The sequence below is a fragment of the Octopus bimaculoides genome, chromosome 3, assembly GCF_046866305.1.
Source record: "Octopus bimaculoides isolate indiv1 chromosome 3, ASM4686630v1, whole genome shotgun sequence".
Lineage (NCBI taxonomy): Eukaryota > Metazoa > Mollusca > Cephalopoda > Octopoda > Octopodidae > Octopus > Octopus bimaculoides.
This window is the reverse complement of record NC_142930.1, coordinates 139,188,225-139,214,345: the sequence shown is the minus strand read 5'-3', so window position 1 is coordinate 139,214,345 and position 26,121 is coordinate 139,188,225. Positions and strand designations below refer to the sequence as shown.

General features: G+C 37.9%; 1 protein-coding gene and 1 long non-coding RNA gene across 5 annotated transcripts in view; one reads left to right on the top strand and one right to left on the bottom strand.

Annotated features, from left to right (window-relative positions):
* Positions 1-25,657, bottom strand: part of LOC149136748 (uncharacterized) — a 52,724-nt gene extending 27,067 nt beyond the window's left edge. The window contains exon 1 of the long non-coding RNA XR_016241223.1: positions 23,998-25,657. This is a non-coding gene — a long non-coding RNA (uncharacterized LOC149136748). The remainder of the gene's footprint in view (positions 1-23,997) is intronic.
* Positions 22,627-26,121, top strand: part of LOC106868471 (uncharacterized) — a 374,724-nt gene continuing 371,229 nt past the window's right edge. For 2 of the 4 annotated variants that reach the window (XR_016241222.1, XM_052966721.2), the window contains exon 1: positions 22,636-24,069. Coding sequence is in view for 3 of the 4 variants with exons in the window: in XM_052966721.2 (XP_052822681.2) it covers positions 23,949-24,069 (121 nt within the window). In the remaining variant the exon portion in view is untranslated. Of the gene's footprint in view, positions 24,070-26,121 lie in introns of all 4 variants that reach the window. The other 2 variants (XM_089349732.1, XM_089349730.1) reach the window with 2 other exon arrangements.

The following is a 26,121-nucleotide window of genomic DNA, read 5'->3' as shown; positions in this document are numbered from 1 at the left end:
GAGGGATTACTCTATAGTTTTGTAGAGTACCAAATTTATTATTCTTAAACAAGAATATTATTGACAGCGTCTTCAAAGTTTTGACCAGTTAAGCCATCGTCGTTCGATATATATATATGTATATATGCATACATACATACACACACACACACACACACACACACACACACACACACACACACACACACACACACACACACACACACATGTATATGTGCATGTGTGTCTTTATGTTCGTGCTTGACTCCACCGTCTCTTGACAACCGATATTGCTTTGTTTACGTTTCCGTAACTTGGCGATTCGGCAAAAGAGACCCACAGAATTAGCACCAGACTTGGATAATAAAAAAGCGATTTTCTCGACTAAGCACTTAATGGTGGTGTTCCAGCATGGTCGCACTTCAATGACTGCGGAAAGTAAACGATAAAAAAAAAAAAAGAATCGAACAATCCTATGCTACGTCAGAAGAATATCATTATTTACATTACGAAGGATAAGTGCTGGTCTAAATGTTTCAATGTAAATATTAGAGAGACTGGACGTAGAAGATTAATCTAAATGATTTGTCTATTGACAAATTTGTTTCTTTTATTATCTTTCTGTGGCTTTACTATACATGCTTTTCTGTTTTTTGTTTGTTTATTTGCGTTGTTTTTTTACATTTTAAGCTTTAGTGCTACGTCATCTTGGTTCTTTATCAAGTCTTTGCCTTTGAAATCCCTGAATAGCACACATAATAATACACCTTTATGTGTTTTCAATGGGTATATTTATAATGACAGATGCAGCAGATGACCGAATTGATAGGCCACCAAACAACGAAGCAACAGTCCAGAGTTTGTATCTTGTAATAGGATACTGTAGATCAGAAGTTCGTATCCGGAAGTTCGTAACGCATTCGAACTAAATTTAAGAATCTATACTTGAGAATAGAGGTGGTATTAAGTGGCAAGGAAAGTTAGAAACAGTGAAATATTTCAACGATGTAACATTACTGGTATTGAAGCTTTTCTAATGAAGATAATTTAGATGGGCATGGCACTTGGTTCGAATGAAAGATATAGGCTCCCCAAACAGCTGTTCTGTTAGTTTTGGAACAGCAAACGCTCTGTTCGTAATCCTTTCTTACATTACATAGATAAACTTAAAGAATAACTTCAACTGTTGTAATATTGGTTTCAAATTTTGGCACAAGCCCAGCAATTTCAAGGGATTGAGTAAGTCAATTGCTTCGATCCCAGTTCTCAACTGTTATCGACCCAGAAAGGATAAAAAGGAAAGTCGACTTCGGCGGAATTTGAACTCAGAACGTAAAGACGGACGATAAGCTGTTAAGCATTTTGCACGGTATGCTAACGATTCTGCCAGCTAGTCCCCTTATCAAGAATTGTAATATTGATCTTGATGAAAAACAAAATAAATGGAATACAACGTGTTTCATTAGCTTAAAACAGTTTGAATTGAGTAGATAGAAATATCGTGATCAACTTCATATGGATCTCAAGCAGAGTCACCAACAAAAACCTGCTTCAAATGATTTCTTTTGTAGTCATTTTGAATTCGTAGCACGCAACAAGGTAGAGCTCGCTTCTCACAACAGAAAGTTTAAACCTACTCAAGATCACCAGTCAGTACCTTGAAATGCTCAACTCAAGATCAAAACAAAGTACCAAATTGCAGAACCTTCATCTGTCGTTCACAACAAAAGAAACCACCATATATGGGTGGTAGACTTTCTGTCGCCTGTTTAAACATCATAATCTGGATTTGGAATACTTTTAGCCAAGTCCACTCTCTTGAGATAATTCACTCAAACTAGGTGTCCAGTTTGAGGATAACTTTCACCCTTCCTCCTACCACTCTCGGAGATTCTGAAAGGGCCCATGGACACTGCTTCTCACATTCCTAAGTAACCTAATAAAAACAAAACAAAAAGAACCAAAAATTGTAGTAAATATCACCTTGGTGTCGATGACTTTCTGTAATATTAGTACTATAGTTGATTCATAGTTCACGTCGGTTCACTTGAGACGTCAAATACCTTGCCGAAAGCAAGAATGTTGCCAACTCACATTTGCCTCGCGCGTTTGTGTATTCTTCTCTCTCTCTCTCTCTCTCTCTCTCTCTCTCTCTCTCACACACACACACACACACACACACACACACACACACACACACACACACACACACTTGCATATGAGTACATAAACTATTTTTCCTTTTACACATATTGGTTTCAAATTTTGGCACATGGACTGCAGTGCTCAATTGGTACTTATTGTATCGACCCCGAAAGGTTGAAAGGCGGAATTTAAACTCAAAACGCAAAGACAGACGAAATGTCCTAAGCATTTTGCCCGGCGTTTTGTCCTAAACACTTCGCTAATGATTCTGCCAGCTCACCACACTTTTCTATATATGCTCTCTCCATAAATGTAAAGCAATCTCATATCTTTACAACCAGTAACAAATAAACCACCGTAAGGGTCTCAAGACTGTCACTCGATCAGACACGAAATAGCAACCAAATCTTCCGCAAATCACACTTGACAGTCTTTAAAAAGCTGACACTCCGTCGGTTACGACGATGAGGGTTCCAGTTGATTCGATCAACGGAACAACCTGATCTTCAAGTTAACGTGCAAGTGACTGAGGACTCCACTGACATGCATACCCTTAACGTAGTTCTCAAGAAGACTCAGCATGACAGAATATGACAAAGTTGGTCCTTTGAAATACAGGTATTGCTCATTTTTGTCAGCTGAGTGGACTAGAGAAACTAGAAATAAAAGTGACATGCTCACGGACACAACGAGATGCTAGGAATCGAACTCACGTCAGTATGATCACAAGGCGAATACTCTAAAAATCAAGCCACGCACCATCACTGCATTCTCAGAAGGAAGATATATTAGAAGTACTTCTAGATATTTAAGAGATGAGGAATCTCTACACGATCGCTACTTATATACTTTGTACGATGTTTTAAGACATCGTGCAAAGTATATAAGTAGCAACCGTGATACAGACCACGGAAAAATGATCAAGCTCAATAACGATCTGTTAAGCAACAACTATCCCAAAAGTATACTATCCACTCCAATTATGAAGAAGAGAGAGGATGAGGCCAAAAAACTGTCCACAGTCTGTCTACCCTATGTGAAAGGCCCCCTCCGAAAAGATACAAAAGATATGCGGCCCATATGACATCAGGACAGTATTCAAGAGTAATACAAAATTTCGCAAATATCTCCTTCGAGTAAAACCACCAATAGAAGAGAATATGACCAAAGACTGCGTGTACTCCATGCCATGCAGCTGTGGTAGGCTATACAAGGGCGAAACATATTACCCCCTCAAAATAAGGGTAGACGAATATCGCAAAGCTGTGACACGAGGAGATATTGATAAATCAAGTATAGCTGATCCTGTATAGAAAAATGGAGACCACCTCCCTCTGTGGGATGAAGTTAAAATAATAGATAGAGAACACCACTGGAAAATACGAAAACTAAAAGAAGCAGCACATATACTAGGACACAACAACCTCCTAAGCAGACCAAGTGCAGATATGAGTAGCATATGGGAACCGGTATTAAGGTAGGATAGAAAAATATTAAATTTATAAGCCCTAAAATTCACTCCATAATTGCCCATGGCGTAGTGATTAAGAGCGCGGGCTACTAACCCCAAAATTCCGAGTTCGATTCCAAGCAGTGACCTGAACAATGATAATAATAATATCATAAAGAAATACCTTAGGAATGAGAACCCAGGTTCGAAATTTCCCCAAGAAGGTTGGAGAGTATATCAGCCGAAACGTTGTGTTAACAACAAAGATGAGGACAAATATCCGTCGAATGTAAATAATGTACTTCTAGATATATTATGTCTGAAAATGTCGGGATGGCCATATTGGGAATGTCATCTGATAATATTACTGATATGTATTCAATCTGTTCGAAAAGTAAAGTAAAAAACGTAAAGATGCTTAGTGAGAGAGAGAGGGAGAGATAGAGAGAGAAGACTCGAGATATAAAAATGAAAACTCTTTGGAAGAAGAACGAAAACGGAGATGGCAATGTGTTTGAGTTGAAATATGATAGAGAACAGGAAAAAATAATTTTGAATAAGGGGAAGTATGGTAGATAGGGTGAAGTAGAGGGACGTATAGAGTTGGGGTGGTGGGGAGACAGGAAGAGGAATGGGAAGAGAAGATAGAGCGGAAGAGCAGAGTGAGAAAGAGACTGTAAGTTAGAATTGAAGATGATGATGATGGTGGTGATGGAGGTGATGATGATGATGATAATGATTGTGGTTGAGGTGATGGTATTCATGGTGGCAGCGGCAGTGGTGATGATGATGAAGGGAAAGAAGAAAAAGAATATGAATAATGATAATGAGGAAGAAGGAGGAAGAGGAGGAGATGAAGATGAAGAAGAAGAAGAAGAAGAAGACGAAGAAGACGTGTTGAAAGAATTATAGCATCAAACGGGGTAAAAGTGACGGTGAACGAAAATATGAAAAGTTGTAACAAAATGTATGTATGTATGTAATCCCTTACTACTTATATATATATATATATATATATATATATATATATATATATATATATATATATATATAATATAATACACATATATATATATATAATATATATAATACATATATACATATATACACACACTCACGCGCACAAGCATTATATATATATGTACGTATGAATATGTATATTTGTATGTAAATTTGTATATATATATGTATATGCATATACGTATGTGTATGTATGTGTGTGAGTGTGAGTGTGTGGAAAGAATGCACAAAAACGCGTCGTTTTGTGTTCCGATCCGACTGCACCATTTTGTGTAAATGTTTCAGAGATATTTAATCCACGAGGATATGACCCTGCACAAACACGTTCGCCTCCCCCAGCACACACACACACACACACACACACACACACACACACACACACACACACTCGCTCGCATGTATATGTAAATCGTCGAAGAACCGCATAATCGATATATTGAACAAAAATTGCAAAATTACCTTGTACGTTGTACACTACCGTTTACCTCTCGTTACAAGGGGTCGATTATGCATTCCGTCCCTTAAGAGAGCGATAAGATAAGTACTAGACAGATTAACGAGAATGATAAAATTAACTAAAAAAACCTTGAAGGTAGTACCCCAGCATGGTTGCAATCTGATAACTGATAACAGAATAAAACAAAAAACAAAAACAAAGATCACCTCTCATGCGCGATTCTCTATATGATGCATTCACACTTGAATCAGAAGACAAGAGGGCTACCAACGCTTATAAAAGCTTGTGGATTTACAAAATTCTCATCTTAATAGTATGAGTTGCTGCAGGGTCTACTAGAAAATCTTGCTAGATTAGGGGGTTCTCTACCATCTTTTTTTTTTATCTATGGACCCTTTTGATCATTATTTTATTCTGGTGGGCCCCCGTCGCTGTTTGATGTTTAAAAACTTATTTTATGGATACTTTCAAAATTCCTATTTTTTTTTCTACATATTAACTTGTGTAGGTTGAACTATATAAAATGCTTGAGAAAGAAACTTAGCTGTTTCTTGCAACACATACCAATACATAAATCTCAAGCAAAATTTTTTCAGGGGCCCTTAAAATACTATTGTGGATCCCTAATTTACTATTTTCTTGCACGAACCCCCAAAATTTTATATGGATCATCAGGGGCCATATGGACTTCGTTTGAGAACCACTGAGTTAGCCACAAGGAACTGTCAAAACGCAACTCGGTCTCTTGGCTGTTAGTGTAAATTCGGTATTCATAAAGCAGATTTTGTTCCGTTTATTTCTTTACGGGAATTTGTACTCTTGAACGACATCGATTTCTGCTTACGAAGGGAGAATCAAAGTTTTGCTACGTGGTGGTAGCAAGCTGCTTACGATTCCTGTCAGTTATGTAGACCAGATAAAAATAACATTTGAGAAATTTAGAAATATGTAAAAAAAAAAAAAAAAGAAAACGAAAATGAAAACAGCAAAAAACTGATTTCTAATATTGGCAAGAGGTCACATATTTTGGGGAGAGTAATCTATTAAATCGATCTCATAACTGGACTGCTACTTTATTTTATCAACGTAAGGATTGAATTCGAGTAGAATAGAATACCAATAGATTTGTGACGATTTGAAGGTTGTTGTTACAATGAATGTATAGCAGATGGAATACATCAAAAATAACTGAGGTCTCTGCGAATCGGATATTCGAGATTGGAATTCCTGCTGCATCAGACCTGCTAAAGCGGTCACTGAAACCTGCAATAAATAGCGTTCCTCCTCCTATCTTTGCTAAAACTAGAATGATTAAGTTACCAAATATTACACATGAAACATGAAACTCGAGAATTTTTAAAACTATGCATTAAATAGTACAAGTTTTAAAATGTATTACTAGCAAATTATCATACGTAAAATTGCAACTAAATTTAAAAAAAAATATTATACTACCGTCTAAAAAAAAAAAAGATTTATAAAAAAGAAACTGACTTTAGTTTACGGAGGGACTAAGCCGGAATATATCCGGATTTCACAGGTGTTTAGGCGACTGAAGGTTCAAGACAGGCCTCGCTCTTAATGACGGGCTTGTCCAACACAGGGTTAATCCCCAGCTACCGCTGGTATTATTGATTTTCGACTGAGTGGATTAAGGTAACAGCAGCGAGCTAGCAGAATCGTTAGCTCGTGTGACAAAATGCTCAGCAGCATTTCGTCCGTCTTTACGTTCTGAGTTCAAATTCCACCGAGGTCAACTTTGCCTTTCAATTTTGCTGGGTCGATAAAATAAGTATCAGTTGAGCACTGGGGGGGTCGATGTAATCAACTACACCTTTCCTCGAACTTGCTGGCATTGCGCCAAAATTTGACATCAATATACTGGATAAAATAATCCTGAATACATATGACAGAAAAGAAAACAGGATGACCACTGTGTGAATGTTGATGGTATGAAGTAGGTTCGTCACAAAGAAATATTTTCCAACATATTCAAACGTCATTAGAAAACCGTCTGAACTTTTAATCTGTAATTTCAAAGTGTTCATAACCCTAACCCTAACCCAGATCAGGTAATTTCACAGCGTAGACTACAGATAATGCAGTAAACTGCACGCCAAATTAGCATCAGAATTTCTTAAGATTGTTGTTATGCCGGGAAAACCGTCTGAATTTATCTTTATATCTTTTACTTCTTTCAGTCATTAGACAGCAGCCATGCTGGAGCATCGCCTTGAAGGACATTTTAGTCGAACAAATCAACCCCAGCACTTATTATTCTAAAGCTTGGTACTTATTCTATCGTTCACTGTTGCTGAACTTCTAAGTTATGGGGACGTAAACTCACCAGCGCCGGTTGTCAAGTGGTGGGAGGAGAGGACAAACACACACACACACACACACACACACACACACCTATATACGACGGGCTTCTTTCAGTTCCCGTCTACCAAATCCACTCAAAAGGCTTTGGTCGGCCTTGGCTATAGTAGAAGACAACTGTCCAAGATGTCACGCAGTGGGACTGAACCCGGTACCAGGTGATTGGGAAGTAAGCTTCTTACTACACTGCCACGCCAGCACCTATGAACATTAAAACATTATAACGCAATGGAGATAAAATGAACTTCCGAATACAAAAAAACAAAAAAAACCCGAAAAAAACAAAACAAAAATAAGCAGAACAACTCTAGCAAGTAAGTAGAGATCTTGTTCGAAAATTTAGAGGGAATGATATTGATTGAACTTAGTGGAATGAAAATCAAATGGAGCTTGAGAGTCATTATTCTATAGTGTAGCAGTAACTTACCTCAAAAGTACTGTTTGGACTATAATAATGATGAAGAAACCTCTTGCAAATTTGTAAGAGTAGAATCTGTAAGAGTAGATGCAAGAGCTAATATATGATTTATAAAAACATGTGACATTAATAAAAATCTGTAAATGTACAACCATCCAGACCTCTGAGTACCTTATCATTTTTTTCTAATATATATATATGTATATATATATATATATAGTGTGTGTGTGTGTGTGAGAGAGAGAGAGAGAGAGAGAGAGAGAGAGAGAGAGAGAGAGAGAGAGAGAGAGAGAAAAGAGAGAGAAAATGAGAAAACATATTTGTAATTTCAGGTGATTCCAGATTTGTAAAAGAATATTCCACATCTACCGAGACGTTACATACGCTTTCATCTTCTTCAGATCTGATGACATCTAAGATGCAGTTCTTATATCACGCAAAATCTCTGTTAAACTCATTAAATTCGAGAAGGTAATTGAACGTCGGTGGTTGTGGCAGGCCAGAACAGCATGAGGCAGGTGGGCCAAGTCAGAGTAAGTTTACGATTTTGAAGTGGGTAGATTAGCAAGGGTGGGGAGGGTACTTCACTTGTTAGAAGCAAAGGTAGACCCTTTGATATAGAATTATTTTTTTAATATATATATATAAATCGTTCAAGTTCTTTTGTTCTACTTTGTTACTGGTAAGTACATCATGTACGCTACGTGTACACGTATATATATGTACTCGTAACCAGTACATAATCATATGTATTTTGCAAATGAATGCTAAAGTACTTTGTCAGTACTTTAAAATGAAGCCTACAAGTTTTCACCTGATATTGGGTCTATCAACAATTTTGTGCAAGTCACGACTGTATATGGTGATGATTGTACTGTCACCGCCGCCGCCGTCGGCCCCGCGGCTACTGCTACAGTTGTTATTGTTGTTTTTTAGCACCAGGTAATTCATAAGGGAGCACACACATCAGCAATAGAAAACGGCTAATTAACAGAGTCTTTAGAGCGTTCAACAGAATGCTTCGCAATGTTTGTTCCGACTCAGCTGGCGGAATCGTTAACACGTCGGGTAAAATGCTTAACGGCATTTCAGCTGTCTACATGTTCTGAGTATAATTTCCGCCGAGGTCAACTTTGTCTTTTATCCTTTCGGGGCCAATAAAATAAGTACCAATTGATTATAGCAATTGATGTAATCAACTTACCCCTTCTATAAAATTGCTGGCTCCGTCCTAAAATTTGAAACTAATAGTTGTCCTGACAGTCTGAGTTCAAATTTTGCTGATGTCAACTTTCCTTTTATTCTTCCGGGATCGATAATAAAATACCAATCCAAGAGGGGAAATTGCAGTATTTGGTCCGCCTGCTTGCGTCTGACTGTCAAAGGTTAAAACCAAAAATAGAATATATATATATATATATATATATATATATATATATATATATATATATATATATATATATATATATATATATATAGTAGAATAAGAAATAGAAAATCCTTGGTGCAGTATTATACATTTGAAAAAAATGAATAGAAATGATTTTTCCGATAATTTCTCCACGAAAAATGTTGAGGCATTGCCTTTAAGAAATCTGGTCGATTTGTTCCACCAGATTTCTTAAAGGCGGTGCCCCAATATGACTCCAGTCGAAATGACTGAAACAAAAGGTAAAAGAAAAAAGGTATATATATATATATATATATATATATATATATATATATATATATATATATATGTGTGTGTGTGTGTGTGTGTGTGTGTATGTGTGCGTGTGTGTGTCTGCATATATAGGAGAGACAACAAGGTAGTTGTCATGTCTCTGCACCGTCCCTCAGTAATTCGTAAGCTATACACTACATTCCTAATCTTACAGTTAACCTGTGGGTTCATCCTACACACACACTCACACACACACACACACACACACACACACACACACACACACACACACACACACACACACACATATATATATATATATATATATATATATATATATATATATATATACCACATGTTGTGTCGTCTACTAAGACCTAGTAGTTCTCAGAAGAAATTCAGAGAAATTTCTTTTGAGAAGTACTAGGTCTTAGTAGACACAACATGTGGTCTATTTCTAGCACATTAAATGTCCACTTTACTGGTCAACATTATATATATAAAAATATACCTTAATCCCCTAAGATCTCAGATATTTTTTCTGAATCTCTCGGATTCTTTCAATGTGCTAGCTTCCTGGTAATAAATCGATATTAATTAATATCTGATTTTTACCCTATGTTTTAATATATATGTTTTAATATGTATTGATAACGTTCATTCTCCCTTTTCTCATTAGGAAGTGCGCGACTCAGTCTATCACCTTTAATAAATATATATATATATATATATATATATATATATATATATATATATATATATATATATATATCGACTACAGTACTTGACTGGTACTTTATTTCATCAACCTCGCAGGGATGGGAGGCCAAGTTGATCTCGATTGGACTTGTAATCAGAACGTAAAGAGCCGGTAGAAATGCCACCGAGCATTTTGTACGACGTGTTAACGATCTTGTCGGCTCACCACTTTAATATGCATATGTAGATATACTGGCACTCCGCCGGTTACGACAACGAAGGTTCCAGTAGATCTGATTAAAGGAACAACTTGCTCGTGAAATTAACGTGCAAGTGGCTGAGCACTCCACAGACACGTGTACCGTTAACGTAGTTCTCAGGAAGATTCAACGTGACACAGAATGTGGCAAGACTGGCCAAAGGTACTACTCACTTTTCCAAACTGAGTGGACTGGAACGACGTGAAATAAAGTGTCTTGCTCAAGGACACGACGTGCCGCTGTGAATCGAACCCACGACATTACGATCGTGAGTCGAATATCCTAACCACTAAATCACGCGTCTTCACGTATGTAGGTATAAGGATACGCTTTTGTTGAAGCTTCAAAGTCAATTTCCTTTAGACACAAAAGCTAATTATACTAGAAGACTGCTGACACACCTCGGAAAGTGCAACTGCAACACACGCACACACACACACACACACAAACTCTCTCACACACACACATAGTATACACCTCCATAGTACACACACACACACACACACACACACACACACACAAATGCACACATACACACACAACATACTTCAAACTCACACATAGGCGTTTTTGATAGCATCGCGATAAAACGCTGCGTAGAGTATCCAGTTGCTTCATAAATATTCTCACACAAAACTTCTGTAAATACTTCAGCACGGACATACAGGTTGCTCCTCTATTCGCTCCTTTCCTTTCTGCAACGAACTAGGAAGCCATCGAATCATTAAAGCGATAAATTAGTGTCTTTGTGTAAATGTTTGTCTCCCACCACCGCTTGAAAACCGGTGTTGGTGAGTTTACGTCCCTATAATTTAACGATTTGGCAAAAGAGAGCGATAAAATAAGTATTAGGCTTTACAAAAAAAAACAACAAAAAAACAAAACAGTACTGGAGTTGATAAGTTCGACTAATTTCTTCAAGGTGTTACTCCAGCATGGCCACAGTCTAATGACTGAAGCAAGTATAATATAAAAGATATAAATGTGCTGTGTACACTCTCTTTGCATATTCTACCGCTACTACAACGTCGTCTACTCTTACGATTTATGAAGGCATCATTACTCCTCCTGTCACCTCTAGTTATTTTCCCCATCATGTTTATCCAAGACCACCAGCTGTCTAGAAATTCCATTAAAGGTTTTCCTATTCATATCAACCGGCAGATGTCTGAATTGAACATCACCCACATCAATCTCACTAGTTTGGGATGGTTTGTAAAGGTCATCTCTTTGGCTAATTTATTAAAAATAACATGTAGATATATATATTAAGAATGATGATGAATGAAGTCGGTATATGTCATGTATGTATGTGTGTGTGTGTGTGCATGAGAGAGAGAGAGAGAGAGAGAGAGAGAGAGAGAGAGAGTGTGTGTGCGTGTGTGTGTATATGTTATGTCTATTCTACTTTCAATATTTCCTGCTCTTTCTACATGTAGGGTGTGAGTGTAATTTTGAAAAAAAAAATGATAGTATGAAAGACAGAGGAGTACATACACACACACACACACACACACACACACATACATACATACATACATACATACATACATACATACCCGCCGACAGGATAACCCCGGGGCTAAGGAGATGAAAACCCATAATGAGGTAGAGGCCATTACCACTCACAATATGAAAGAGTATTGGTGGAATGTCCCAATAAAAACCTCAACAAAGTGCAGACATAATAGACCGGATATAGTAATCTGGGACAGAGAGGAGAAACTCTGTACATTAGTAGAAATCAGCTGTCCTGCGGATGTCAACATCCCACTAAAGATTAGAGAAAAAGAGAACTACGCCGAGCTACTGAGAAATTTGCAGATACTCCACCCAGACTACAAGTTCAGATTCAGACCCGTGATTGTTGGGGCATTGGGATATGTAATAAACTGCCTCAACAAAAACCTGGAAAAATTAGGGTTCTCAAGACCTGAAAGAAAAAGGCTGATTAGAAGACTACAGATTCAAGCCATCAATGGAACTGTAAAGATATGTAAAACTTTCCAAAAATTTAGCACATAAATACATATGCATGCATCTAGACATAAAAACGCATCCATAAAACAAACATACAAATCTGCGCATACACTAACACCAAATACTGCACACACACACATATGCACAAATACCTAGATGATGTTGATAAAAGTTCCAATGAAGGAGCCTTGAATCTATGTTAGAGTCCGGCTCTCTCTCTATGGACAAGAAATACAGAAATGAAACTGATTGATAACATACATACACACACGCATAAACACAAAATCCATCCATCCATCCACCCATGCATACATACAGGTATAATTCAAATATGCATACATACATGCGCATATGCATACATAAATACATTCATATTTATATGGCATGTTTTTCGCGTATGTGTGTATTTTGTGTGTGCGTATGTGTCTGTGTGTGCGTGTGTGAATGTACGGTTGTATATGTGTGATTGCATGTATATGAGTTCGTGTGTGCGTGAGTGTGCATCTGTCTATATGAGTATGTGTGTGTGTGTGTGTGTGTGTGTCTGTGTGTGCATGTATGTGTGTGCGTGCGAGTGTGCATCTGTGTGTGTGTGTGCGTGCGCGTGCGGATGTGCATCTGTCTATATGTATGAGTGCATCTGTGCGTGCGTGTGTGTGTGGGCGGGTGCTTGTGCACATGTGGGTGAATAACATCGGAGTAAACTTTCAGCGTCGAACGCACACACACACACGCAGACAGACAGACAGACAGACAGACAGATAGACAGACAGATAGACAGACAGATAGACAGACAGAGACACACACACACACACTTACAATACCTAATGTGTGAGGCACACGCACAGCTGGAGGTAAGCTACAGATGAAATTCATCTTCAAGTTGGTTTCGGTTCAAATCTTCCGTTAGCGAATCCCATCTGAATGGATTACATCTTTTAAAGGTCAGATGTTGCACAAGTTCACATCTTCAACGGACCTTGTTCTTTGAAGTCAATATCTTGTTCGACGTCTGGAGATTACTTACGATTACCGAAGCCTCTAACAATATATTGCATGATTTGTAATCGTTTATAGCTTCCATATATATATATATATATATATATATAAACACTTGTTTTCAAACACAGCACAAGCATTTAAAGGTACTCCGTAGGTTTTTAACTGACTTTTACTTTTCATATTTCGTATTGCTGAACTTTATTTACAATTTTTAATCTTCCGCGATTACATGTATCTACACACGCACACACGTTTCTTATGATCTTATTTCATCATTATATATACTCGAATGGAATGTCTTACTTCATTTAGATTTTATTTGAATTATTTTAATATGTACATGAGTTTATTGATCGTAAAAAATTACATGACTGGAACAACGCATCATGCCCAATCACGTCTTATAAATCATTGGAAACACGATTTCGTTTATCTGGATGTAAATTACTGACAACCGAAGTTTTTATCTTCTACTAAAAATTATATATATATATATATATATATATATATATATATATATATATATATATATATATATATAATAGTAACGTGGTGAATCACCTTCTTACAAATATACATGTGCGCGTATGTATATAAGTATGTATATCTATCTATCTATCTATCTATCTATCTATCTATCTATCTATCTATCTATCTATCTATCTATCTATCTATACATACATACTTATATACATACGCGCACATATATATTTGTAAGAAGTTGGTGATTCACTACGTTACTCTAAGTTTCTCTCTCGACGCTATCTAAATACACTCTACAATATACTTTGAGTACTTTCTCTAACGATTGTTAAAACAAAAACGTGTATAGCTTGCCCCACTTCTGTCGGGTACTAACTACGAGCTGAAAAAAGAAAATCCCAGAAAACAAGAGAAAACAAAAGTCTAAAAATTAAGTGACTTCCACTCATTCACTCCACAAAAAACATCAATGTACCGCAATAAAAGTTGTATATAAAACGCCAGACAGGAAAACCTCAAAGTGTTACAGGAACAAGCTTTTTTTTGCGATTATAGCAGAAAAGCCACTCCTGTAGTTAATAAGCTTGGCTTCAGAACAAACACCCATGCACAAATTATATGAATTAAACATCTGTACACTTACATACACTCGTACTCATTCTCCAAACTACTCTCAGATAATATCATACAAACATAAAAAGAAACCTAGCCCCCAACATTTGTAACATGATAAACAACGAGGTATAAAGGTAAGTGCTCAAACGAAATCCGAAATATAAAAATTACTTCACACGTGTCGTGAAACTTAAATATTTGAAATAACAGCTGACTTAGCATTGTAATACTTAAAGTTTTATAGACGTATGAAAGCACAATTGTTGGGGGGGGGGGGCTCAGTATTCTGAGTGCTGAAAGATGATTGTCATTAGCTAATGGGCTAATTTCGCACTCAATGTTCAGTTTGGATCACTTGGTCGAATCGATATGTCGGTGATTGATGATTGGATGGAGATAACACTGGCACGATTAACAGGAATACACTTCTTTGCTCGTGTTAGAAATTCTTGTGAAATTAGATTTTAATAAAATTTATGGAATAATGTTAATAACCAGTGGCTTAAAATTAGCTAACAGTGAGCTCCATTGGTGGCATTATTATGACAGTTCATTTTTTTTTGTTTTGGGAGACACTACGCTGTTGGAATATGCAAATATTTTCCAAGCAACAGACAACAGTTACGATCTCTGGATGAGTAAGAAAGATATTTTTGAGAATTTTTCAGATTTACAGTGGGCAGAAAAACTTCTCGTAGTCTCCAATAAAACTTCAAATGAATTGGAGATTCCTCTGTCCCTGGACGAGAAGGGATACATCTGATGAATGAATCTCCTCCTTGATGTCATTTACAGCGCGCCCTGTGTAGTGTTTTGGGAATGTCATCGAATGGAGCAAGAGTTGCTCTATAGACCTCAACTTAGGTAAAGCAGAATCTATGCTGTAGAAAAGTAATTTAGTTACCATAGTTGCATGTTGATGTTTGGAGTAAACTCGCGTAGATGTAGGCTTTTTGTTCGCTCGCAGTACGCGATGTCAAGTGATATTATGTACTTAATTTCATTCCATAAAATTAGCTGTTAATACCATTCCATAAAATTCATGGAAATGTTAATTTCTCTAGACTGTAAGCTCTTCAGCAAAGATATGGGCATGGTATTGGGCATAGATAAGTGTGCAATATTAGTAATGAAAAAGGGACAGGTAGTAAACAGCGAAGGCATCCAATTATCAGATGGTCAGATATTAAAATTACTGAAAAACGGAGAGAGTTATAAGTATCTAGGAGTATTATAACTTGACAGAATACTAACAGTACTAACTGTAGATGTGAAAACGAAAATTGAAAAGGAGTACATCAAAAGGGCGAGGAAGCTGATGAAGTCAAAGCTAAATGGTCTGAATCTAGTGAAGGCTGTAAATACTTGGGCAGTATCATCGGTTAGATGCTCAGCAGCTTTTTTAGATTGGACGAAAACTGAATTAGCAAAGCTAGACAGAACGAGGAAGGAATTCAATATGAATGGAGGACTCCATCCAAGGGCAGAGGTAGCAAGATTATAGTTACCTAGAAAGGAAAGAAGAAGAGGGTTAGTATCAGTAGATGACTGCGTGGAGTTAGCTAGGGTAGATATAGACTCCTATATAGGTAATAGTGAAGAAAGTTTATTAAGAGCTGCTAGAGTCACAGCAAGACAGAGGGAAACCAAAAAGTCAAACGAAGTTAAAAACCAGAAAAAGAGCTAAAGTTATCTGCCTGGCAGGAGAAAGCTTTGCATGGTGGATTCCCAAAGATAGTTGTAGCAAATATTAATAGTGAAACATAGTTATGGTTCCAGAAAGGAAAGCCGAAAAGGGAGACAGAAAGTTTGTCAGTAGCAACGCAAGATCAAGCATTAAGGACTAATTGAATAAAAGCCAAAATAGACAAAAACCAAGTAGATTCCGAATGTAGGTTATGCAAATCAAAAGAGGGAAGTGTTACTCATATAATAAGTGAATGTAGCATATTGGTATAAAAAGAATACAAGGAAAAACATGAGAATCTAGGAAGAGTAATTCACTGGGAGTTATGTAGAAAGCTAGGACTTGGCCATACTGATAAATGATATGAACATGAACCTAGTAAAGTACTAGAAAGTAACAAATATAAGATGGTGTGGGACTTTAACATTCAGACTGACTGAGTAATAGCAGCTACAAGGCCTGATTTAGTAGTAATAAAGAGAATAGAAAGTAACAGATAATTGACTTTACAGTCCCAAATGACGAAAAAATCAACACGAGAGGTATAGGAAAAATATCAAAGTACCAGGAACTTGCCGTGGAATTACAGAAACTATGGAAAGTGCGGGTAAAATATATTCCAGTAGTTATATGTGCATTAACAACTAAAGATTTGAACAGATGGATAGAGGAAATAGGTATAAAACCCAGTTTAGCACAAATCTAGAAAACAGTGTTATTAGGGACAGCTAGGATTCTTGGGAGGGTTCTTAGCATCTAAGGTTACTTGTTGTAGCGCAATGTTAGGAATTTGTCTTTTCCAACAGTCTAATCTGTTGTGTGCATAATAATAATAATAATAATAATAATAATAATAATAATATGTATATATGTACATATATATATATATATATATATATATATATATATATATATATATATATATAAGATCATAGGTCAATGCAATATCATATACACACATGCGTTAACGCACTCTCACATGCACGTATTCTGACGTTATCAGTGTATATTGCATAAATATTTAAACACGCGTGCTTATACGTATAACTATGTAAACATTCATGTACATATTAGTGTTAACATGTTTAATGTAGTAAGTATATATAAAAAAAGAGAATTACAAATATTTATACGATGAGGATGGGGGTCTGAGAGCAATTTCCTTGAGTGACTTGTTTTAATTCGTGTATAAGTGTTTGCGATAACAAAACTTAACGTACACACATGTAAGTGCATATGCATATATATACATGCCCAAACACGCACACAGACACACACAAACACATAAATGTTTCTATATATGTGTGTAGACAGTTTTTTTTCATATTCAAGCCGGTCACTGAAAAGGCAACAAGCTCTTGCTTTAAGACGTCTCTTACGGGTTTGTGGATATCTAAATTAGTTGGTGTGTTTATATATGTATGTGTGCATATGTATGTGAATAAACTTGTATTCATGTTGTGGATGGAGACGCAATGGCCCAGTGGTTAGGGCAGCGGACCCGCAGTCATAGAATCGCGGTTTCGATTCCCAGACCGGGCGTTGTGAGTGTTTATTGAGCGAAAACGCCTAAAGCTCCACGAGGCTCCGGCAGGGGATGGTGGCAAACCCTGCTGTACTCTTCCACCACAACTTTCTCTCACTCTTACTTCCTGTTTCTGTTGTGCCTGTAATTCAACGGCTCATCCTTGTCACACTGTGTCACGCTGAATATCCCCGAGAACTACATTAAGGGTACACGTGTCTGTGGAGTGCTCAGCCACTTGCACGTTAATTTCACGAGCCGGCTGTTCCGTTGATCGGATCAACTGGAACCCTCGACATCGTAAGCGACGGAGTGCCAACAACAATGTTGTGGATATATATGTCATTTTAATACAAAAGTGTTTGTACTTTATTGCTGTTTATATGTGTGTGTGTGTGCGTCTGTGTGTTTGTGTGCGCGTGTATCTGTGTGTGCGTATTCTATATGTACATTTGATTGTGTGTGCTTGCATAGAATTCAAAGACTTGATGTTTTACAGAATTTCGCATACAAACACGCATATACACAGGCACACGCAACAGCAGAATTTTGGAACCGCTCTCTTTCAAAATCCCATGCCGATGTTTTTTAGTTTACGTCCGCATAACTTAGCGGTTCAGCAATAGATACCGATGGAATAAGTACCAGACTTGCAATATAAGATTAGGTGGGGTAAGTCGATTTGTTCGACCAAATCCTTCAAAGCAGTGCCCCAGCATGACCTCTATAAAATCAATATTACTCTTCTTGCTCCTCTCTGCTTACCTTCTGCAGACGGCGGCGTGTGTCTGTGTAATTTATTCCTACAAGGAAATATCTCACATGTAGAAACATGTATTCTTGACGTTCCACGACAATCTCCACCTTATACGCGACTCCTTAGAGAGGGTGGAATAGCTTTCTGGAACTGGTACATTTAGACCAGTCTAAGGCTTTCGATAGGGTCGACCATCGGTACTTGGCATCGGTCCGCGAGAAGGCTGGCCTGGGCCCGACCTTCCGCGGTTGGATTGCTGCGTTGTACAGCGACATCGAGTCTGTCGTAAAAGTGAATGGTTTCCTTTCGAAGCCGTTCAGCATCGAGCGCTCAGTGAGTCAGGGGTGACCCCTGTCTCCGTTTTTGTATGTGCCGGCTCTCGAGCCATTACTGCGGAAGTTGGAGGCGCTAGGGAGCGCACCGCATGATCTATGGTGTGGAAGAGGAGCAACGGCGTATGCGGATGAGGGCTAGCTTCTAGTGGTGGAAGAGGCTATCAAAAGTTATGAGGCGGTGGCAGGAGCAAAGGTTAACAAGGACAAGTCGATCGGTTTGCAATTCGGCACCTGGAGGGGCAAGTCGATGCCGTCCAATAACAACGTGAGGCGTTGGACGCTGCTTGGCGTCTGGTTCGGGCCAGACCTCCAGATAGAGAAAAATTGGAGTGAGGTGACCAGCAAGGTGACTGCTCTAACCCACCTCCATCCCTTAACAGGGAAAGGATGGCTTGCTTTTTTCTGCGTAGTAGCCATACTGAAAGAAACAGTGTGGAAGACGCGTGTGAGAGGCATAGTGACGGATACCTTTGTATCCGGCCAGGGGTTGGTTAACTTTTTTGTTACCACCTCAGTAGCAAGATCAGGCTGGAGAAGAGGTACCTGTCACGAGATAGATTCATGAGAAGATGGGAGCCTGTGGCAAGGAAGCTGGGAGTGTTTGACACCAGGTAAGTTGAGGCCAAAGAAACAAGGAAACAGAAAGCAAGGGGTCTACCCTGGTGGTCGGATGCCTTTCCTTCAGGAAAGTCATTGCAAGTTGCAATGAGTAACAGGTAACTTTTAATAAGCAACTTGTAATTCGTAATTTGTAAAATATAATCGGTAAATTGTATTTGTAATTTTTAAATCGCATCAGAAATTTATCATAAATTTTTGAACGTTATAGCAGCTACTATACCTTTTTATGTTTGTCTGTCTTTGTTCGTCCCCTCTTTGTAATACCTTCATGGCAAATATTATATCAAATAAAGTAGCTTGCTTACCGGTTTCCGTGTCGGACGCGTTTTTGTTTGGTGGTGAGTCGAACGTTTTGTTGAAGATTGGATTGTTTTACTGTTGGAATTATTGTTATCGTTGTTGAACGTTGTTGAACTTTGTGGAACTGTGAACATTTTTTGTGCTTTTTCCAGGTAACGGGAGACAGGAATTGTTTTTGTGAAGCCATTTTGGCAGTTGTTATTTGTTGTAAAATTGAACTTTGCTAAAGCCGTTGTTGGCTTTAGCGTTGCGCCCCGCCCCCAGCGGGGGTGGGATTTGAACTGTTATCCTCATTAAGAGGAGAAAAAAAAACACATTATAAGTTTCCCGTTTTGAGGGATATTTAATTTATTCTGTGTGAAAAATTTAATTTCAGCCGCTGTAGGCTTTATTGTTACATCCCATCCGCCAGGATTTGAACTGGTGTCCTCATTAAGATAAGAAACTTACAAAAAAAAAAAAAAAAAAAAAAATAATTATAGGTTTTTCCGCTTCTAGGGAATTATAATTTATAATTTATTTGTGTAGAATTGAAGGATCTTTTCCTTTTGGCCGGCACATAGAAAAAAATAACTTTTTGTAACTAAACACTTTCAAATTTCGTATACTGGTAGAATGTCATTTAAAACATCATTTACTCTTGGCGTTTTTAAGAAAATCCTTTATTTTCGAAGTTATTTCGTGTTAAAGTTGTCGTATTTCGGTAATTTCAACCAATCAATGACGTCTATTGAGGTGAAAACAATTACTGCTGTGGTTTGTCAAAGGGTGAACGGTAAAGTCTACCTCGGTAGAATTTGAACTCAACGTAAAGACGGACAAAATATCCTTTTCTACTCCAAGCACAAAGACCGAAATTTTCGGGGAGGAGGCCAGTCGATTAGATCGACCCCAGTGCGTAACTGATACTTAATTTATCGACCCCGAAATGATGAAAGGCAAAGTCGATCTCGGCAGAATTTGAACTCAGAACGTAATGACAGATGAGATACTGCAAAGCATTTTGTCCGGCGTACTAGCGTTTCTGCCAGCTCGCCACCTTAATATGCGCGCGCGCGTGTTTGTGTGTGTATGTGTGTGTGTGTGTGCGTGTATTAATGCTTGTTTTTATGTCAGGTTATATATAAAAAAAACAATTTAGAATTAAACTGAGGAATTACTCTAGGATCTATTTTAAAACGGGGGCGCCAGTTTTCATTTATGTTTTATGTAGTGTTTTTGGTACCGAAAGACTTTCAAACTTCGTATACTTATCTATTTTGTGTTATAGAACAGAAAAATATTTTTGTATTCGAATTTATTTCATGTAAAAAATTGTCTTATTTCGATCATTTCTACTAATCACTGACGTCTATTCAGTTCAAAACAGTTAGCGATGTAACGGTGTATATCGTATTAATCCCCTAACCCTAACCCTAACCCTAACTAGACTGTTAACCGTAACGGTAACCCTAACCCTAAAACTAACCCTAACTCTAGAATCCGAACTCTAAAATTGTTACACACATAGATACGCACAGCGTAATTTATTATATAAACAATATATGCGTATAGATTACGATTAAACCGGATGAAATATGTCACAGGGAATAACATTTTTATGACCGCCCAGCAGTAACTCTATTCAGCTGAATAGAAGTCAGTGATTGGTTGAAATTACAGAAATACGACAACTTTAACATGGAATAACTTGCGAATTCCTTTTTTTTGTTAAGAAGACTAAGAGTAAAAGATGTTTTATATGACACATTCTACCAGTGTCCCAAGTTTCAAAGTGTTTCGTTAGTGTTTCGTTAAGAAAATACTGGCGCCCCCGTTTTAAAATAGATCCTTACTCTACTTTTTACCAGAATACATGTGAATTAAACTCTTACAAGAGGGGAGACAGTGACTTCAAAGTTTTAACCTGCTAGTTTTCGTTTGTGCGTATACATACATACATACATACACACATATATACACGCACACATACATACGCAAGCAGACACACGCCCACAGTCACACACATACACACAAACACCCACGCATTCATATACACACAGACGCAGCCAGATACACGCAGCCAGATACACGCACACAGACACACGCACACAGACACACACACATACAAACAAACACATACGCATTCATATATGGGAGAATGTGCGAAAAAACAACAACAGACGAGGACAGGTGGTGTAAACAACAAAAGGATGTATTAGTTTAACGCTCGGGAATACAGAAAGTCTTTAACGTTTTGAGCTACGCTCTTCAACAGAAAGAATACGGAGACGAGGAGAAAAACACATATGCAAGCAGACACACACACACACACACACACATAGACTTGCACATACACTCACATGACTGGCTTATGCACTTCTCCCTCTACCAAATCCCAGTCACATGAAAGGGGCCTGTTTGAAACTATGGTACAACGCTCTTCCCTAAGTTGCCGTTCTGTGGGATCGAACTCAAATACGATGTGGCTGTTGGATAGCTCTCTTAACCACATAACCGTGCTTGCATCCTGTATATCCAGGACTAAATCGGGCAGTATTTCTTTCTTTTTATAAAGTATAAAGTCGGTAGGGTGTGATTTGAAGGAGATTGGCTGCTTTTTCTAGCATTGTAAGTGACTGCGTTAAGGTTCCGTCGTAGATTTGGGTGTGTTTTAGATGCGAAGTGAACGACCTTAAATTTGATTGGTTCCTTACTGACAACTCTCATGCACGTGTAATATTCTTCCTTCATAAGCGCATTACTCACACTATCTCTACTTTCTCTTTGGTTTACTACTACTACTAAAACTACTACTACTACCACTACTACCACCACCACCATCACCACCACTACTACTACTACTACTACTACTACTACTACTACTACTACTACTACTACTACTACTACAATTCTCTAGGTCTGTATATGCCGGTGTAAACGACGAAACGTGTTTGAAGCGTTTGCATTGACAGAACAACGAAAACTCGCATGGTAATAGTAGTAGTAGTAGTAGTAGTAGTGGTGGTAGTAGTAGTAGCAGTAGTGACGGTGGTGGTGTTGTTGTTGTTGATGATAGTTGTGGTAAGTTTTCAACGAGCAGCAACCAACCACCCTCGGATATACCTCATTAGCTATAAGGATACCGCCTCATAGTAGTTGTGGTTTTGGTGGTGGTGATGGCGGTGGTGGTGGCGGTGGCGGTAGTAGTAGTAGTAGTAGTAGTAGTAGTAGCAGTAGTAGTATCAGCAGTAGTAGTAATAGTAGTTAATGGCAAAGTAAAAAAGAACGTGTGTCATATTCTGATAATAAAACCATCCACACTTAACCTCGCAAACATTTCCCACGTGACGCGTAGAGAAAGTTGTAAACACCACCACCACCACCACCACCACCACCACCACCACCACCACTACTACTACTACTACTACTACTACTACTACTACTACTACTACTACTACTACTACTACTACTACTACTACTGTTGCGAAAGTTATCGCTATCAACAGAAACAGAAAAAAATAATTAAAAAAGTTTCAGAAAAATACAAAAAAAAACGAAGTAATAATAATAATAATAATAATAAAAGAAACGGAAGTCATTCACACACATACGCAGATGCACATACATGTTTATATATACTCATACATAGACATACACTCGCGAGTGCGCATGACCATACACAGTCATAAGTACGCATTTATGCTCTCATACATATACATAGACACGTGCGCACATTTACTCAATTGTTCAGATACATATACACACAGACATACATACGCACGCATATATACGTGCGCGTATATACGCAAAGTGTAGACGTACGCATATACGTAGATACACATACGCACGCACATCACACGGCGCATACATACGCATCTGCAGATACACACACGCACACACATGAGTACACATTACGCACATAAATACACACACGCACACCTCTTCGCATAGAAGTTGGAGTACGAAAAAAGTATAAAATTATATATATATATATATATATAAAAAAAAAACAAATAAAGGAAAGCAAGCGAACCTTTTCTTTCACAAGAACTTCTCAGTGGAAGACACAACAATATAAGAATATTTCCATAAATTCTTTCTTAATTGTTGTTCATGTTGTTGTGTCGTTGATTCATTAGTGAAAAATTAACAACAAATATTAAAAAATAACTGTAGTTAAATGATGAAATGAAACAAGCAAAAAGAAGAATTATTCAGGAAACAAGACTCGAAATACCTTGTGACATGGAATTTTACCATTTACCGGCAGTTTTCTTTTTTCTCATTCATTTATACCACACGGAAGCAAGTAAGTAAAGACTATTAAAATTTTTTTTACTGCTGCATTTTTGTATGCTTTTTCTATCAGTAACTACCGCCTTTTCTTTTCTTTATCATTCTCTCTGTTTTTATAGGATTGTTCCGCTAGTATTCATTATTTTTAAAGGTGTAGTTGCATTCTGATTTTGGCGTGCCTTTGGTATGACCATTAGGGCAATCCTTTCAACTATTTAGAAGCTATCGCCTGTTCCTGGGTAGCAAAGGTATAGCCTTCTAGGTGAAGCGTTCTTCTCATGTTAGCGTGATGAACGATTAGTGTTACATTTCTAAAATTCACGTAAGTTTCGAAGTTCGGTGTCACTTGGCGGCACTTGCAGGCGTTTGTATTGTATTATAATCCCAGATTGACTCAAAGCCTTGTAAGTGGAATTCGCTAGAGAGAAATTGTGTGGCAACCTCGTTGAACAGATCGTTAAATGGTTCAGCATCACTAACCGGCCCTTTGCGGTGACTTCAGCGAAGACCACTGTGTTGCAAGCATTCGGGTTTGGTACAATTTGAGGATAACTTCCTCCAGCCTGTCTCGAAGGCTCAGAGAAGGTCATAGACGTTGTCCTTCCTCCTGGCTAAGCCATTAATAATAATAATAATAATAATAATAATAATGTGTACGGAAAACACATTCGGCGAGAAATGGAAGAAAATTTTTAGAAAGAAGAAAAAAAAAACAACAACATAATAATAATAATAATCCTTCTACCATAGGTATAAGGCCTGAAATTTGGGGGAGGGAGATAGTCCATTGCAGCGACTCCAGTATTCGACTGGTACTTATTTTATCGACCCCGAGAGGATGAAAGGTAAAGTTGACCTCGGCGGAATTTGCACTCAGAGCACAGCGACGGACGAAGTGCCGCTAAGCATTTCAGCCGGCGCACTAACAATTCTGATAGCTCGTCACCTTAATTTAATAATAATAATAATAATAATCCTTTCTACTATAGGCAGAAAGCCTGGATTTTTTGGGGGGAAGGGGACTAGTCGAACACATCAACCCAGTGTTTCACTGGTACTTAATTTATCGACCCCAAAAGGATGAAAGGCAAAATTGACATCGGCGGAATTTGAACTCAGAATGTAGTGACGGGCGAAATACCTTAAGCATTTCACCCAGCGCTTTAACGATTCTACCAGCTCGCTTCCTTACATTGTATACAAAATTAACAAAAGAAAGGAAGCATACATGGTAAACTTTAGTAATAAAAAAAAAGGGTGATCCTTGTATAGAAGGATCTCGAGGGCCCTCTCCAGTTCTTGTTCCCCTTCTCACCGGCCGATACTTAGAGCAGTGCCATAACAATAAAAATATTAATGATCATTTTATTTGGCGCAGGGACACCAGACGAGGGAGTCATTATAGGGGCAGTTTTTAATTTACGTGGGGTGTTACATAAAAAGATCAGGGATTGAAAGGGAAAGAAAGGAATAAATGAGATAAAGAGTATACATAGTATACAAAATATGTGAAGACATGGATGATATAATCTTCCTGGAACAGCAGAGACTCCAAATTGAACCAATCAAAGAACGCAAATCCCACAGATCCAGGATCACCCTGACTACCAAGGGCACAGGACTTCTCCAATCGACAGATGCATGTTTAGGGAAGTTTCGCTCACTCTAAACATTTTTGTCACAGTCACTTACCTTTTAATTAATTCGCTGGGAGAGAACACTTCCCTTCCCACTCTGACTTTTCTTTCCAGATGGAACTTAGCCGAATAATAATAATTACTAGTTTTCTCGGATACAACTGTTTTATTCTAAAAGTCCTTAGCTTGGCACCACTAGCAGCGGTAGGATTTTGTGGAATGAAGATTTGGCTACTGGAAATAGTAGCTAAATCTTCCACAAAGCACAGTCTTAAATGTAAGAACACATAACAGTATAAGATAATACAATGAGGAAAGTTAGCCGGTAGAGAGCGTTATTTAGTCCTTAGCACGGCAGTGCTAACAGCAGAATGGATTTGTCGGCTCCGGAAAAATTGTAGACACTGATACAGTAGGGCTGACCGTAG